General features: G+C 44.5%; 1 protein-coding gene across 1 annotated transcript in view; it reads left to right on the forward strand.

Annotated features, from left to right (window-relative positions):
- DCAF5 (DDB1 and CUL4 associated factor 5) overlaps nt 1-14633 on the forward strand; it is a 363408-nt gene that overhangs the window by 108354 nt on the left and 240421 nt on the right. Inside the window, exons 3-4 of the mRNA XM_078659462.1 lie at nt 13540-13576; nt 14421-14560. Of these exons, the coding sequence (XP_078515588.1) occupies nt 13540-13576; nt 14421-14560 (177 nt within the window). The remainder of the gene's footprint in view (nt 1-13539; nt 13577-14420; nt 14561-14633) is intronic.

The raw sequence follows: 14633 nt of genomic DNA on the forward strand, positions 1-14633 counted from the left end.
ATGGTTTTCCCCTTTCAGAAGGATTTATTTTGAGAGGTTGCAGTGCATATCAGGCTACAGTGTAGGCCTGGAGCCATGTCTCCACTGCCACTATAGTGAATGGAACAGTAGGTATTGCAGTCCACTAGTGGCATCAAACATACACCTATTTGTGGACTTTGTACCATATACTAGAGACTTCAAGGTAAATTAAACATACTAATTAGGAATATGCCAATCCAACCGCGATCCGCGAGGGAGGTTCTGAAGTAAGATCTGGTGGGAGGTGGTATAAATGTCCTCCTGCTAGCGTTGGGGGGATCTGGATGATGATTTTGAATGCTAAGTGTTCCAGCCAGCTGCTGGTGTCCGCTGAGGAATGGTGCAGTAGATTTATTTGCACTATGTGGTAAATAAAATAATTACCCTGGCATAATTTCTAGGCTTTAACAATTAGCATGTATCAAATGAGAGGCAGAGAGTCCGTGGTGTCCAAGTTAAAAGGGCTTTATTCCAATAACTCGAGTTAAGGGAGAATCTGTTCCATCACCACTGAGGTTCAGGAAGGGTCTTCTAACATTTAATAACAATGAACAACATATATACATTTTGTCTTGTACATAGGGCGTAGGAAGGAACGCAGAGCAGAGAAAAAACAGATAAGAGCATGTGGGCGTACATGTGGGTGTACACTTTATGAGTCATAGGTAGGTGATAGGTAGGTGTCATAGGTGGGTGGTACACAGAGGAGAAGTTTGCATGACCAGCTGGAACTTTGCCCTACTTGTGCACGCAATTTGAGCATGACGTGCAATTGACGTGTAACTGGGAGGAGAGCTGACTTTAAGTCTAGTAGAGAAGCCTTCAGTGTCAGGGCGACCAGCACATCTGGTACTATCTGATACCTTGATATCTTGAGTCGGGGATGTATTATCTGAAGAAAAGGTTATTCATCGCTAAGAATCAGAAAAAGCATATATTTCTTCGTTCATTACATGGGGCTGTGAGCTTTTCACAGATGCAAGTACTGTAATTTCATTTAAACAGAGACATTTAAACAGAGAAAAGCTGGGCCATATCTCAGCAGACGGGTTCTGTTTACCTTTTTCACCGGGCATGCAGATAACTGTTAAGCAAAATATACTGTCTTGGCAGACCTCGCTGGGTTTCTTTCGGCTGAGCTAGAAGCATGCGAGGTCAGAGATACGTAACTACATCCTTCAGTGTGTCAGAAGTTATGAAAACATTAATTCAGGGACTGGTGGTTCAGAATGAACCACAAAAAGGGTTTGTCGTGACTTATTTAAAAGTGCAGAATGCAAATACATGGGCCTAACTTGCTAACTTGATATTTCTTACATGGGAGACTTAAAGACTGGCATCCTAATGCAGGACATGATTGCAGAGGCCTTGTGATTCAGGCCACTGAGAGAAATATGCATGGGTGACATGCACATACATGTAATCATAGGGTACACATAGGGGGCATCTTGGTCAGGCAAAATTTCATTTTCCTCATTCCCTCCTTGTCCCCTACGTAACCCTTCAGGATACATCTATATTCATGAGACCGTATAGTTGATCATACAGCATCATTTGTTCGTCCTTAACCCTTTGTATACTTGGGTGTGGAACACATGCAGTTGCACACAGGCCGCAAATGGCTGGGCCACACTGCAGACAGAGACAGCAACCAAATATCATAAGTAGGATCAGTCCTAGGAAGGACAACACTTTCCATCCCCAAGCAGATATCACACCCCAGAGCCAACTGGACCAAGTCCATGTGCCTGGGTCTTGATGTATGCCATGAGCAATCTTGTGGAGCCTTGTTATCGCTGCATACACAGATGGCGCGTTATTTGGGATGAAAACGCAACAACTAGATCGGATCATGCTACAAGCTCCGCCTCTATCCGCCAAGATGACGTCTAGAACGAGGCGATTTTGAAGAACGACAAGTCTAATGGCAGACTGCTCCTGGGTCAAGTTCGCCAGGGCAGACGCAGTCACATTCACTACTGCCTCAAGAGTCCTTGTTAACTTGCGTATCAGTTTACTGTTTTGGACGGGACCTATGAAAAAAAAGAATCCTTTGTTGAAATCTGTATATTGCTCCCAAGCTGTTTCAGTCTGATCAATCCCTGAGGCATCTGTCTCTCTCTTTACTCTAACATGTTCTAGTCGTGAATCTCTATGATAATGGGATGGGGCCAAGAATACAGGTGGCAATAAGAATGCTATATAACAAGTCCCACCCCAGTCTAAGGGCAGATGTACATAGGCTGTCTGACCGCAAATGAAATAGGTATGGCGTGATGTTTTGAAAGAAGAAAGTCCTTCATCATTAAACACTACTACAACTTTACACTCGCTGTGTCCCATATGTACTGAGCCTTCCTTATTAACACATAAATCACCTTTTGCTGGTAGAACTGAAATAAAAGGTGGACCTGTATTTTGCTTGGGCTGAACATTTAACATTATAAAATTAACGGATGCATTTCCCTGCTCGTACTCTTCATTCTCTAGATCGGTTCCCTTCCTTTGAGGAAATCCGTCTTTGTCTGGAAAACATGCGTCATTCATTACTTTATTCAAGTTTCCATATAGCCAGCCACCTGGATAAGCTATGTACTTTCTATCTATTGAGGTCATTAAGGCAAACCATGCTCCACATGAACCATTGTGTGAGAACGGTAGAGGATAGAAGGGCAGAACTCCCTTCGCCTTTTGATAAGGTGGCAGTTGGCCACATACCCAGCAATTAGTCGCATTGCTGGTCTGATGAGAATGGTGTAACATTTGAATAAAAGTATTGTTACGCAATGCAAGTCGATATGACAGTTCATGAGGTGGCAAGTCACTGAATGTATGCTCTACAGTATTGTTAAGGGATGAGTGCATATGTGAGGCAAGAGGAAAGAAAACATGTAGTAATAAACTGACACAGATTATAACAATGCACAGAATAAAAAGAATGATCAAAGTAACTATACATCTACTGCGTAATAGTTTGCAGTATTTTTCTCTCATGTTTCTTTTCTTACTATTCTCGTATGTGATCTTGTACATGTCAGAAATCTAGCCTAACCGATTCACCACCGAGTGGACTTAGACAATTAAACTACGTCTGACTTACTAGATCTTAACTTAGATTTATACTCCTGCTGTGGAGTTTTTTTCTAGCAAAGGCGGCGCAAAGCTTGTATTGTCCTTATCGTTTCTCAAAGTTCCAGATTGTCCAAAGTACTTTCTGCAATGCTGGGCGTGTATCCACCCCTTGCGTCCCTCCACCTTCACTGCGGTCCTCGTGGTTAGTAGCACCAACTTCGGCGTCTTCCAACGTGGCTCAAGGGGGCTTGATCGATCAAAGTTCCGGACACATATAAAATCCCCAGGGACAATGGCGTGTTCCTTGACCTGGGTGTTGTCAGGGAAGGCGGCAGCAACCTGTGAACGACAAGAGAGTAGTGCAGACATCAAGGAAGCCAGGTAATCTGTCAGCATGTTACTGTCAACATCAGTTATCTTTTTTGGTATAGGCGTACCCCACATATTTGGCGGTCTACCGAAAACTACTTCATAAGGAGATAGGCCTGTTCTGGAATGTGCTACCATACGCATGTAAAAGAGGGCAACCGGCAAGGCTACCATCCAATCCACGCCTTTTTCTGCACAGACCTTGGCAAGTTTTGTCTTAAGTGTCTGATTATGTCTTTCTACAAGGCCTGCTGCTTCTGGGTGTCTTACACAATGGAATTTCCAAGTATATCCTAACAGAAGAGACACTTGTTTCATTAATTCAGAGGAGAATGGCTGGCCGTTATCAGAATAGACGACCCGAGGTAATCCATACCTGGGGAAGTACTCGCGCACTAATTGTCTGGCTGTTGTCACAGCAGTATAATCTGGAACTGGATATGCTTCTGTCCATCTAGATAGTGCACACACAATTACCAAGACATATTTGTAACCTCTACATCTGTTCATTTGGATATAATCCATCTGGAGGACCTCAAAAGGGTGATCAGGAGGATGAAATCCGCCTTGTTCCACCGGAATGCCTTTACCTGGATTGAACTGACAACAGATCATACATGTTCGTACTTTTTGCTTCGCTGCTGCACGCATGTGCTTGTTAAACCAAATGTTCTGTAAGCTGTCTAGCATTGCCTTTTCTCCTAAGTGTGCTGGACTATGGGCTGTGTTAATGATTACTTGTACCATAGAATTTGGAAGAAACCATGTACCTTTTCCCTTTGTCATCCAACCTTGTTCAGTCTGGACCCCTCCTTGTTCAGTCCATTTCTTTATCTCATCTGCAGTGGCATGTGTCTGTATGTCGAGTACATCTTGAGTGGGATCCCTAACTGTCATACATGTTGTCAGTAATGGTACTTCTGTCCTTGTCGTGTCTGTTGGTGTCTGGGCTGTCTGGGCTGTAAGTTTAGCTGTTCGGTCTGCCAGGTCATTACCCTGGGAAATGGTGTCTGTAACTTTGGTGTGAGCTATGCACTTCAGGATAGAAATGGCTGTCGGTAAATGTATGGCTTCTAACAGGGCTTGAATAAGCTGGCCGTGCTGAATCTTGGTCCCATGGGAGGTCAAGAAACCTCTCTCCCTCCAAAGTACCCCGAAATCATGAACTACGCCAAAGGCATATTGTGAATCAGTATAAATGTTTACTTTCAAGTGCTTAGCTCTTATGCAGGCTTGTGTCAGAGCGATGAGCTCTGCTGCTTGTGCTGATAGTGTGTCTATTTTCTGTGTCTCTATGACTTAAGTAGCAGTGGGCACAGCATAAGCTGCTACTAATTCTCCTGCACTTGTTCTCATGCATGATCCGTCTACATAGAGCGTTAAGTCTGGGCCTAGAAGTGCAATATCTGTCAGGTCTTGTCTTGGTTTCGTCACTATATTCATTACTTCCACACAGTCATGTGGTGGTGCATTTACTGTACTTGAGGGCAAAAGTGTTGCAGGATTCAGAATATTACAACGTCTGATCTCTATGTGTGGTTGAAATAGTGTCAGTTCATATCCTGTCAGTCTTGCTACAGTCAAATGTTGTGTCTGTGTCCTGTTTAAGAGAACCTCCACTGCATGTGGAACCTGTACTGTCAGAGGGTGTCCCAACACTATCGAGTCACTTTGTCTTATGGCTAGGGCTGTTGCTGCAACTGATTTCAGGCACGCAGGCAGAGCCTGGGCCACTGGATCTAGGGTACTAGAAAAATAAGCGCAAGGCTTGTGTTTTCCTGCTTGATCTTGTGTGAGGACAGATAACGCTGTTCCATCCCGTTCAGTTACAAACAGCATAAAAGGTTTACTGTAGCTTGGAGTCGCTAAAACTGGCGCTTGACATAATGCTCTTTTCAATTCCTCAAATGCCAAGGTGTGTTCTTGTGTCCAAGGGAGGACAATAGGAGTGGCTGCCTCCTGTGTAGTTAACTGTATGAGTGGTTTGGCTAGATATGCATACTGGGGAATCCATTGCCTACAGTAAGAAGTGAGGCCAATAAATGCACGTACTTCTTCTGTGTCTTGGGCTGTGAAAGGTTAGAAATTAACTGTATGCGTTCTCGTGTTAGTTGTCTACCCTCTTTGGAAAGTAAGTGTCCAAGATACACCACTTGCTTTTCACAGAATTGCAACTTGGAAGGGGACACCTTGTGCCCCTTGTCAGCCAGAAAATGTAAGACTGTCAGTGATGCATTTTCACATTCTTTTTCTGAACGTGCTGTAATTAGGATGTCGTCCACGTACTGTAGTGGAGTAGTGTTGGGAGGCATGTGAACACTGTCTAGCTGTCTTTTTAATGCTTGACTGTAAATGCTAGGGCTTTCTGTAAAACCTTGAGGAGCTCTTGTAAACACAAAGCTACGCCCTTTTAAACTAAATGCAAACAGATATTGGCTATCTGGATGAATGGGAACACTAAAGAAAGCGTTCTTTAAGTCTATGACAGTGAAGAACGTGGCCTCAGAATCAATATTTTATTATTATTAAAGGGGCTTATAAAGCGCCTGGTGACGCCTCCCGGCGTGTCCCCGCGCTATGGAGAGAGAGTCTTAAAAGGCAGAGAACAAGAAAACTCGCAGTTTAGAGGGTAAAAAGATACGTTTTCAGCAGTTTCCTAAAAGAGGCCTCATTTTTTTCAAGTCTGATGGGCGTAGGGAGGGTGTTCCATTTCCTAGCAGCAAGGGTGCGAAAGGACTTACCACCCATCCTAGCTTTTTTAGGGAGCGATGTTTTAAGCAGCCCCATTCCCTTGGAACGGAGGGATCTATTAGGCTCGTACGGTATAGCTAAGTCGGACATATATGAGGGGGCTTTTTGATGGATGATCCTATGGCACCAGAGAAGTGCTTTGAATAGTATCCTCTTCCCGATAGGCAACCAGTGGAGAGAGGCCAAGGAAGAGGCAGTCAGTAATGAAGAAATGTCTGGAACCACTGGATATTGTGGTACTACACATTTGTTCAATTCTCGTAGGTCAATAATTAGTCGGTACACTGGCAGTACACTAGGGTCAGATCGTTTAAGGATAGGGATGACAGGCGAGTTACATACATTCAAGTCAGTCTCTACCACTACTCCTCGTGCAATAAGTTCGTCAACTAATTTCAATAAGGCTGTTTCGGCGTCAGGTGGTAACTTGTATTGTCTAATGCGTGGAAGCACTACTCCTGCTTTGAGTGTGACATGGTGTGGCGTTATGTCCATGTAACCTACGTCAGTCGGTCCTTGTGCCCATAGAGTCTGTGGCACATTCTTGAGTCTGTGGTCAAAATCAGTCAGTACATAATGTCCTTTAAAATCACGTAAGAACAGGCGTACTCCTTCTGGAGAGCAGCAGATAACTGCTCCTAGATCTTTTAATGTCTTCATACCAAGTAAGTTTTCTGGACATGACTTAGTAAGTAGCAAGTCAGTGGTACGTGACAGTGGACCAACCCCTAGGGAAACTGGTTTTGATACTTCATTAACAATAGGCTTTCCTGAAAATCCCAGGGAAACATTCTGTGAGCCTGAGAGAGGTGCCCCTGGAACCTCGTCATGACTGATGGTAGTTCTGCTCGCCCTCGTGTCAATCAAATATTTTCGGTCTTGTCCTAATACACGACTATGTACATAAGGACCCTCTTGATCTACAGGTACCTCAATAAGGGGCAAGCCTACTTCCCTCTCGAGGCTGTTTCATGAGAACTGTTGATATTCTGGATAGTCAGACTGTGTGTACTGATACATTTGTGGTGTGGCATTAACAGGCGGTGGTGGAGGATAATTCGCTACTGTCTGTTGCGTGTTCTGTGGCGTGCTATTCTGTCTAGGAGTGTATTGTCGTTCTTTTGTCTTGCCTGTAGCTATATTGTGTTTCAGGACAGTACATTCATTTACATAGTGACCTGGTTGTTTGCAATAATTACAGTTCCCTTTGACAGGTGTCGTGTTATTTCTGTTCTTATTTGCTGGTACCGTCTGGGCAACCAGCACTTTCATTTTTGTCTCTTTCATGCGTTTCTTTTCCTGATCCTGCTCTTCTCTAATTCTGTTCTGATGATATTGTAGCATCTGTAACATTTGGGAAGGGCTGTTTGCTTGCCAAGTACTCTCAACCTTCAGTACTCTATTCTTGATCTGTGGTAAGGAATTCTCAACTAATTTGCTCACAAAAAGATGTGGAAATGACTCGCTACCAGGCTTAAGGCCACTATTAATAGAAAAACATTTCTCAAATCTAGAATAGAAATCACTTGTGTCCTCTTCTTGCTTTTGTTTACAGGCTGAAATAGCATCCCAGTCTTCCTTTTTCGTAATCAATAATCTCGGTAAAACTTGTATCAGGAGTTCAGGCAGTTCTCTAGCTTTTTCCCCAAGACCAACTCCAGGGAGCCTGCCTTTTTCTTCTGTTTCCAGTGCATCCCAACTTAACTTTTTATCACCCACTTCCCAGTCTTTTTCCTTAAGCTTTTCATAAATCCCTGCAGGTAACAGTACTTTCAATAACTTCAGAATGTCATCGTACGTATAATCTCCTATGCGGAGGATGTCTTTTAATTCTCGGTGAAACCCCCCTGGGTCTTTATCATGACAAGGCAGCATCTTTTTCATTTCTAAGATTTCTATTTTTGTTAAGGGGGTGTAAACATACACCCGTTGCAACACATTGTCTGCGTCTTTGAAGGGATGTACTTCTCGTAGGGGGTTCTGTCTGTCTATGTGTAAGTTATTTCTGCCGTGGTGTGAGACTGGAGGCATGCATGTAGTCAGAGAATCTATATACTTATGTCGTTGATCCAGGATAACATTAATTAATTCAGTACCTAGGCCTGTCCATCTGTCGAGAAGCAAGTCGTCTAATAATTTATGCAAGTGACCAGGATCAGAATATTGACTCTCATACAACGTTATCAAGTGTTGGACCATGTAAATACCAGCCAAACGCTGTTCGTTCGGTGGAAGGCTTAAGAAAGTCTGAGCCACTATATCACTGCTATATATATCAGAATTAGACACCCACTGGGTGGCTGACCGGGCCAATTCAATTTCATGTGAGGTGGGAGGTCTCTCACTCCCTATCCGTTTTTTCAGGGCTTGTTCAGTAGCTTGGAACAGATTTTCAAGGGAATATCTTTCTTTTATAGCTGGCCCTTGTTTAAGGTAATCAAGACATTTGGGTCTGTCAAACTGTCGCGCTTTTCCTACATAATTCATTTTGTCTTTTGGCTCATCTACTTCTTCTGTTGATAACTCACCATTCTCCTCAGACTCTTTTCTGTTTCTTTCTATTATTTCCTTTCGTATTTTCTTGCACATGGCATCTATCTGTCCCTGTCTATCATGTCTACCGGCATCTATGTGCTCGCTCCATTCTATCAAACCTTGTTTTACATCTCCGTCTCCTTCGTCTTGTTCCCTGATCAGGCAGTTAATAATAAAACGTAGGATATGGTTCCTAACCCCTACCTTTCTTTGTGCCATGGCTTGTGCTATACTATCTGGTCCCTCCCCCGTTCTAATAAAACGGTACATTTTATCTAGGTGTTCTTTCATGTCTGGTAATGTCTCTAGATATGCAACGGCTTGTCTTAGTCTTATTGAAATCACAAGCATTGAACCCTTTCCTGGTTCTGGATCATATATACACTGTGGAATTGCTACATCTACAGTAGGCACCCCTCCCACTGCCCCGGGACCTACGTCATCTTTTACTAGCTGTTGCTGAAGTTGCTGGAGCTGACCTGCTGTTGGAGGCGGAGGGAAACCTGCATTTACGTAATCCGGAAGGGAATCGTCTAGATACGAGGAAATGAACGTCTCTGATGCCGTCTGCTTTACTCTACGTTCTCTATATGGTACAGGTGGTGGCGACCTACTGGGTCTCTCTGAGGTGGTCACTCTAGCTAGTTCTTCAACCAGGACGGGATAAATACCAGTAATGACGGCATTTCTTTCTCTATCAGTCTGTTCTGTTTTGACCCGTTCCCCCTACTCCCGTAGTTCTTTTTCTTTGGCTTTTTCCCCTGCTTGTCTAGTTCTATCTGCTTTATTCAATTCTTTCTCTGTTCTCCTAAGTGACTCTTTGCGCCACAATTCGATGGCATCTTTCTGAGAGGGTCTTGACTTCTTTTTCCATAGCGCTTCTTCCACCCTCATAATGCATTCAGGATCCCATGTTCCCGAGACAGGCCATCTATACTTTTCCTCCAGGTCCTTTGTATAGTTTACCCATAAATCTAAAAACAAAATGGCGTCTAATCCATGCTTATTATACATATAATGACCAGGTGTGTCTCTAGGCGGGATGTTAACTGATTCTTCTAGTATGCCTTTTCTGGTCCCTATCTGACGCAATTTTGAAAACAGTGGCATGTTTGAAACCAGTATTCACAAAATAGACTGAAACAATCAACAATCATTCACACACAAACAAATATTAAACACTAAAACAGTTACAACCTAAACTGATACAGAGAGCTAAACATGTACTTGAAAAACTTTATGCACTGGAATACAGTACAACCATACCGGTCTCAAAAATGAGACACGTCTTGACCGTTTTCACGAATAACGTGAACCCGTCTTTACCGTTTCCACGTTTAACCGTGGATCCGTCTTGACCGTTTTCATATAAAATGAACCCGTCTTGAAACTTTAGGCATTCCCCATAGTGGTACTCACCGGGAAGCAGGACTTGAAACTTGAAGGCCTCGGACTTCTACGCATGCGCCTCGGAACAGGTGGACCTCTGGAGACCTCGGACCTTGCTCTCTCACGGGTTGGGCTCTGGATGGGATGATCCGCGATCCTCACCGCCTCGTGTGGACGCCTGGTCGCAGTCCGTCCTCCTCCTGGGCCTGAGGGAGTAGCGGGAAATCCCGATGGCGTGTACACTTTAAAGTCCGTCACGGCTGTGGAAGGGGGCAAAGGCTGGACCTACGCCGCCGGCGCGTGGGGAAAGGGATAGTCCTGGTCGGGCGCCAAATTAATGTGGTAAATAAAATAATTACCCTGGCATAATTTCTAGGCTTTAACAATTAGCATGTATCAAATGAGAGGCAGAGAGTCCGTGGTGTCCAAGTTAAAAGGGCTTTATTCCAATAACTCGAGTTAAGGGAGAATCTGTTCCATCACCACTGAGGTTCAGGAAGGGTCTTCTAACATTTAATAACAATGAACAACATATATACATTTTGTCTTGTACATAGGGCGTAGGAAGGAACGCAGAGCAGAGAAAAAAACAGATAAGAGCATGTGGGCGTACATGTGGGTGTACACTTTATGAGTCATAGGTAGGTGATAGGTAGGTGTCATAGGTGGGTGGTACACAGAGGAGGAGTTTGCATGACCAGCTGGAACTTTGCCCTACTTGTGCACGCAATTTGAGCATGACGTGCAATTGACGTGTAACTGGGAGGAGAGCTGACTTTAAGTCTAGTAGAGAAGCCTTCAGTGTCAGGGCGACCAGCACATCTGGTACTATCTGATACCTTGATATCTTGAGTCTGGGATGTATTATCTGAAGAAAAGGTTATTCATCGCTAAGAATCAGAAAAAGCATATATTTCTTCGTTCATTACATGGGGCTGTGAGCTTTTCACAGATGCAAGTACTTTAATTTCATTTAAACAGAGACATTTAAACAGAGAAAAGCTGGGCCATATCTCAGCAGACGGGTTCTGTTTACCTTTTTCACCGGGCATGCAGATAACTGTTAAGCAAAATATACTGTCTTGGCAGACCTCGCTGGGTTTCTTTCGGCTGAGCTAGAAGCATGCGAGGTCAGAGATACGTAACTACATCCTTCAGTGTGTCAGAAGTTATGAAAACATTAATTCAGGGACTGGTGGTTCAGAATGAACCACAAAAAGGGTTTGTCGTGACTTATTTAAAAGTGCAGAATGCAAATACATGGGCCTAACTTGCTAACTTGATATTTCTTACATGGGAGACTTAAAGACTGGCATCCTAATGCAGGACATGATTGCAGAGGCCTTGTGATTCAGGCCACTGAGAGAAATATGCATGGGTGACATGCACATACATGTAATCATAGGGTACACATAGGGGGCATCTTGGTCAGGCAAAATTTCATTTTCCTCAACTAGATGATGGCTATGTCGCCTCCTGGTTCGTTGGCTCTATCTTGTCTCTTAATTTTGTACCCGGGTAGGTGGCCGCTGCTGTGTCCGGGGCCAATGATAGGTTAAGCCAGGTTTCTGTGAGGAATAGGCGGTCTGGAGAGAGTTTGTGTATGAGTTCCGAGACATTGATGGCATGTTTGAGAAGGGATCCGGTGTTGAGGAGGAGGCACATGAGATGTGCGCTGTTTGCACAGGGTCAGAATGAACATTAAGAGAGAAGCCTTACAGTATGGAGGGGGCTGATGGAGGCAAGGAGTCTTTGGTGTTCAGATTTGACAAAATGGATAACCAGATTGGGTGATTTGATAAAATAAAGTATGTTTTTAGCAATTAATGTAGTTTAATTCACAAGCACTTTGCATGTCTAAGTGTCAGAAATGGGAGTCACTAAGTTGCATAAAAAGATGGGTTTGCATTTATAAGAAGCAAATCTGTTTTGCAAAATTAGGATTTAAGGAGTTTCACCTATGGGTACCTACTTCAAGGACTTTTCTGTTCAAAAACGGAAAAAAATACAAAAAGAACACCACTTATCTCCTCACAGCTGCTGTGACCGTCTCTCCACCGTCGTGCCTCCTTCTCCAGCGAGTCCCGGAAGCAGGAAGCACCCAGGCTACCCTAAGCCAATCACAATGCTGTAATGCAGCGTTGTGATTGGTCTGAGCACCGTGGTTTGGCGATCAGACAGGCATTGGGAGTCTGGGCATGTTCCTCACCAGGCCCCAGGCTATGTATTACAGCCTGGTGAGAAACTGTTTGGCCGTCCCAAGACAGCCGGCCAAACCGTCATGTGTACTTGGAGTGTGCAAACCACTCCTCCCCCTGTGCCACCAGCCCAGCCCGTCCCCGACCTAAGCCAGCCTTAAACCTGCGAAAAATAAAATTATAACCATGTTATTATCATTTTATTTTTTCCTGCTCTGAGAGCAGTGGGGCGACGGAGCCGCCCCTGTGTTTACAAATGTTTTCTGTGGCATTTCCAACTCTGGATGTGCACAGATACCTGCAAAAGGAGGGGTAAATGTGCAATACATAGAGGGGAAAGGAACCTCCAATATTTAATCATTTAACGTGGTTATCGGTGGGGGGAGGGGGGAGCTCATGGGAAAATTTACATTTTGGCTGTAGATATTCATGCAGATTGAGAACCTCTACCCATGCCTCGATGCGCAGCGCTGGTGTAAATCTACAGGTTTTGCACATCTCTGCCAGCAGAGCAGTGCAGTGGATTTTTGTGACATAAACTCGACACATAGAGGAAACTTATTGCATTTATTGCTTAATGGTCATGGCTTTCCTAGGAGGAGTACGCTTCTTAAAGGTAGGCTTGGTGGGTGGGCCCATTGTCACTAGGTAGGACTGCACCAGGGCCAGACTGGCCGTAGCGGGCACCGGGCAATCCCCCGGTGCGCCGCATGGGTGGGGGCCGGTTTTGGGCCGCTGGGGGCCGATTTTGTGACAGGGCCTATTTTGCAGCATAGCTGCAAATTCGGCCCTGTAAAAAAATCGGCCGAAAACCAGCCCTGGCAAAGAGCTCGGAGGCACCCCCAACGCCCGGGGGAGGGGGGGCGGGGGGCGCAATTTGCCAGGGCCGGTTTTGGTTCCCAGTCCGGCCCTGGACTGCGCTCTCTCATTGTAAAATTGTAAATCCCTATTGTAAAGCGTGATCTACTTAACCTTACGGGTCTCAAGGCACTGGGGGCCTTCGTGGAAGTCAAGTGAGCTATTGCCCAGAGTCACATGGTGCTGAGCTGAGCTGCAGCCGGGGATCGAACCGTGAACCCTGTGCTCCGAAGTCAGCTGCACTGGCTGCTGCACCACACATCTCATTTGCATACCTGGTTCATCAAAGGTGTACCCACCGTCCAGAAGAGTGACCCTACTAAATGTCTTTATTCTCTCCCTTTAGGAAATGACGAGCAAGTGATTCTGCATGACATCGAAAGGTACGTGAAGTCATTGGTTTTGTATATGCTGATCTCCCTCTTTTTAGACTGCATGTTTAAAAGGGTCAAGTTGTTATTTGTTCCGTATTTAACATTTACAAGAAGTGTTGTATAGTGGGCCAGCAGGCGTCTATTAAAGGGGCAACACCCTCTTGTTTCCTTATCTCGCACTCCTTATAGGTCAGCTCGCCTGACCATTGCCAACCATTAAAGCCGTCGATTGTATGATTCTGCCAGCTCTAGATTAACTTCCTTTATGCTGTGCCTGGGTAATGCCCATCCCCCAAAACCCCCATAAAGGGGGGCTTCATTGAGCATTGGTCATACTTGGCCCCTGGAGCACTCGTCTTCTTCCTTTATTGCAGTATTAAAGTTTAACAAAAATCTGGTATAAATTAGAATTACACTTATTCTGTGCATGTTCAGTTTTGTTTTTTAATAGTTTATCTAAACTTCTAAAGAAGGGGGCGCCATCACTCCATCTATCATCTAATGCAGAAATGGAATGTTAGAAACAACCAGCATTTTTGTAAGACCTCCTCAGGACAGGATTCTACCAAAAAACGATTATTTTGGTAGCGTTTCCATGGCTCTTTTTGGGTTGATGGTTGGGGGTTGGCAATTTATTTCCACCAACGCTTGCTCTGCTTATTAACAGTTTTGTTAAATTAGGAAAATTGAGCGAGTCTAGACTTGATTAGAGGTAACGTTAGTAGCCCCTGGTATTCACAGAATGTCCTATTGGTTTAATGTGTTGCCGTCATATGCCTGTTTACTATCACAAGTGAGAAACCAATGCATGGAAATACATTTTTTCTTTCTCTTGTCTCCCGGTGCCCGCTAGCGACCAGACGGCGGATGTGTTCACACACGAGGATGCTGTGTACGGGCTCTCCGTCAGCCCTGTGAATGACAATGTCTTCGCCAGTTCGTCGGATGATGGGCGGGTCCTGATTTGGGATATCCGCGAGCCTCCGCGTTCAGGTAAGATCCACAGACTTGTAGCACCTCTGTGAAAGGACTTCCCCCTGCCCGGGAAACGGTCTCCTAGTGAAGT

The sequence above is a fragment of the Lissotriton helveticus genome, chromosome 9, assembly GCF_964261635.1.
Source record: "Lissotriton helveticus chromosome 9, aLisHel1.1, whole genome shotgun sequence".
NCBI lineage: Eukaryota > Metazoa > Chordata > Amphibia > Caudata > Salamandridae > Lissotriton > Lissotriton helveticus.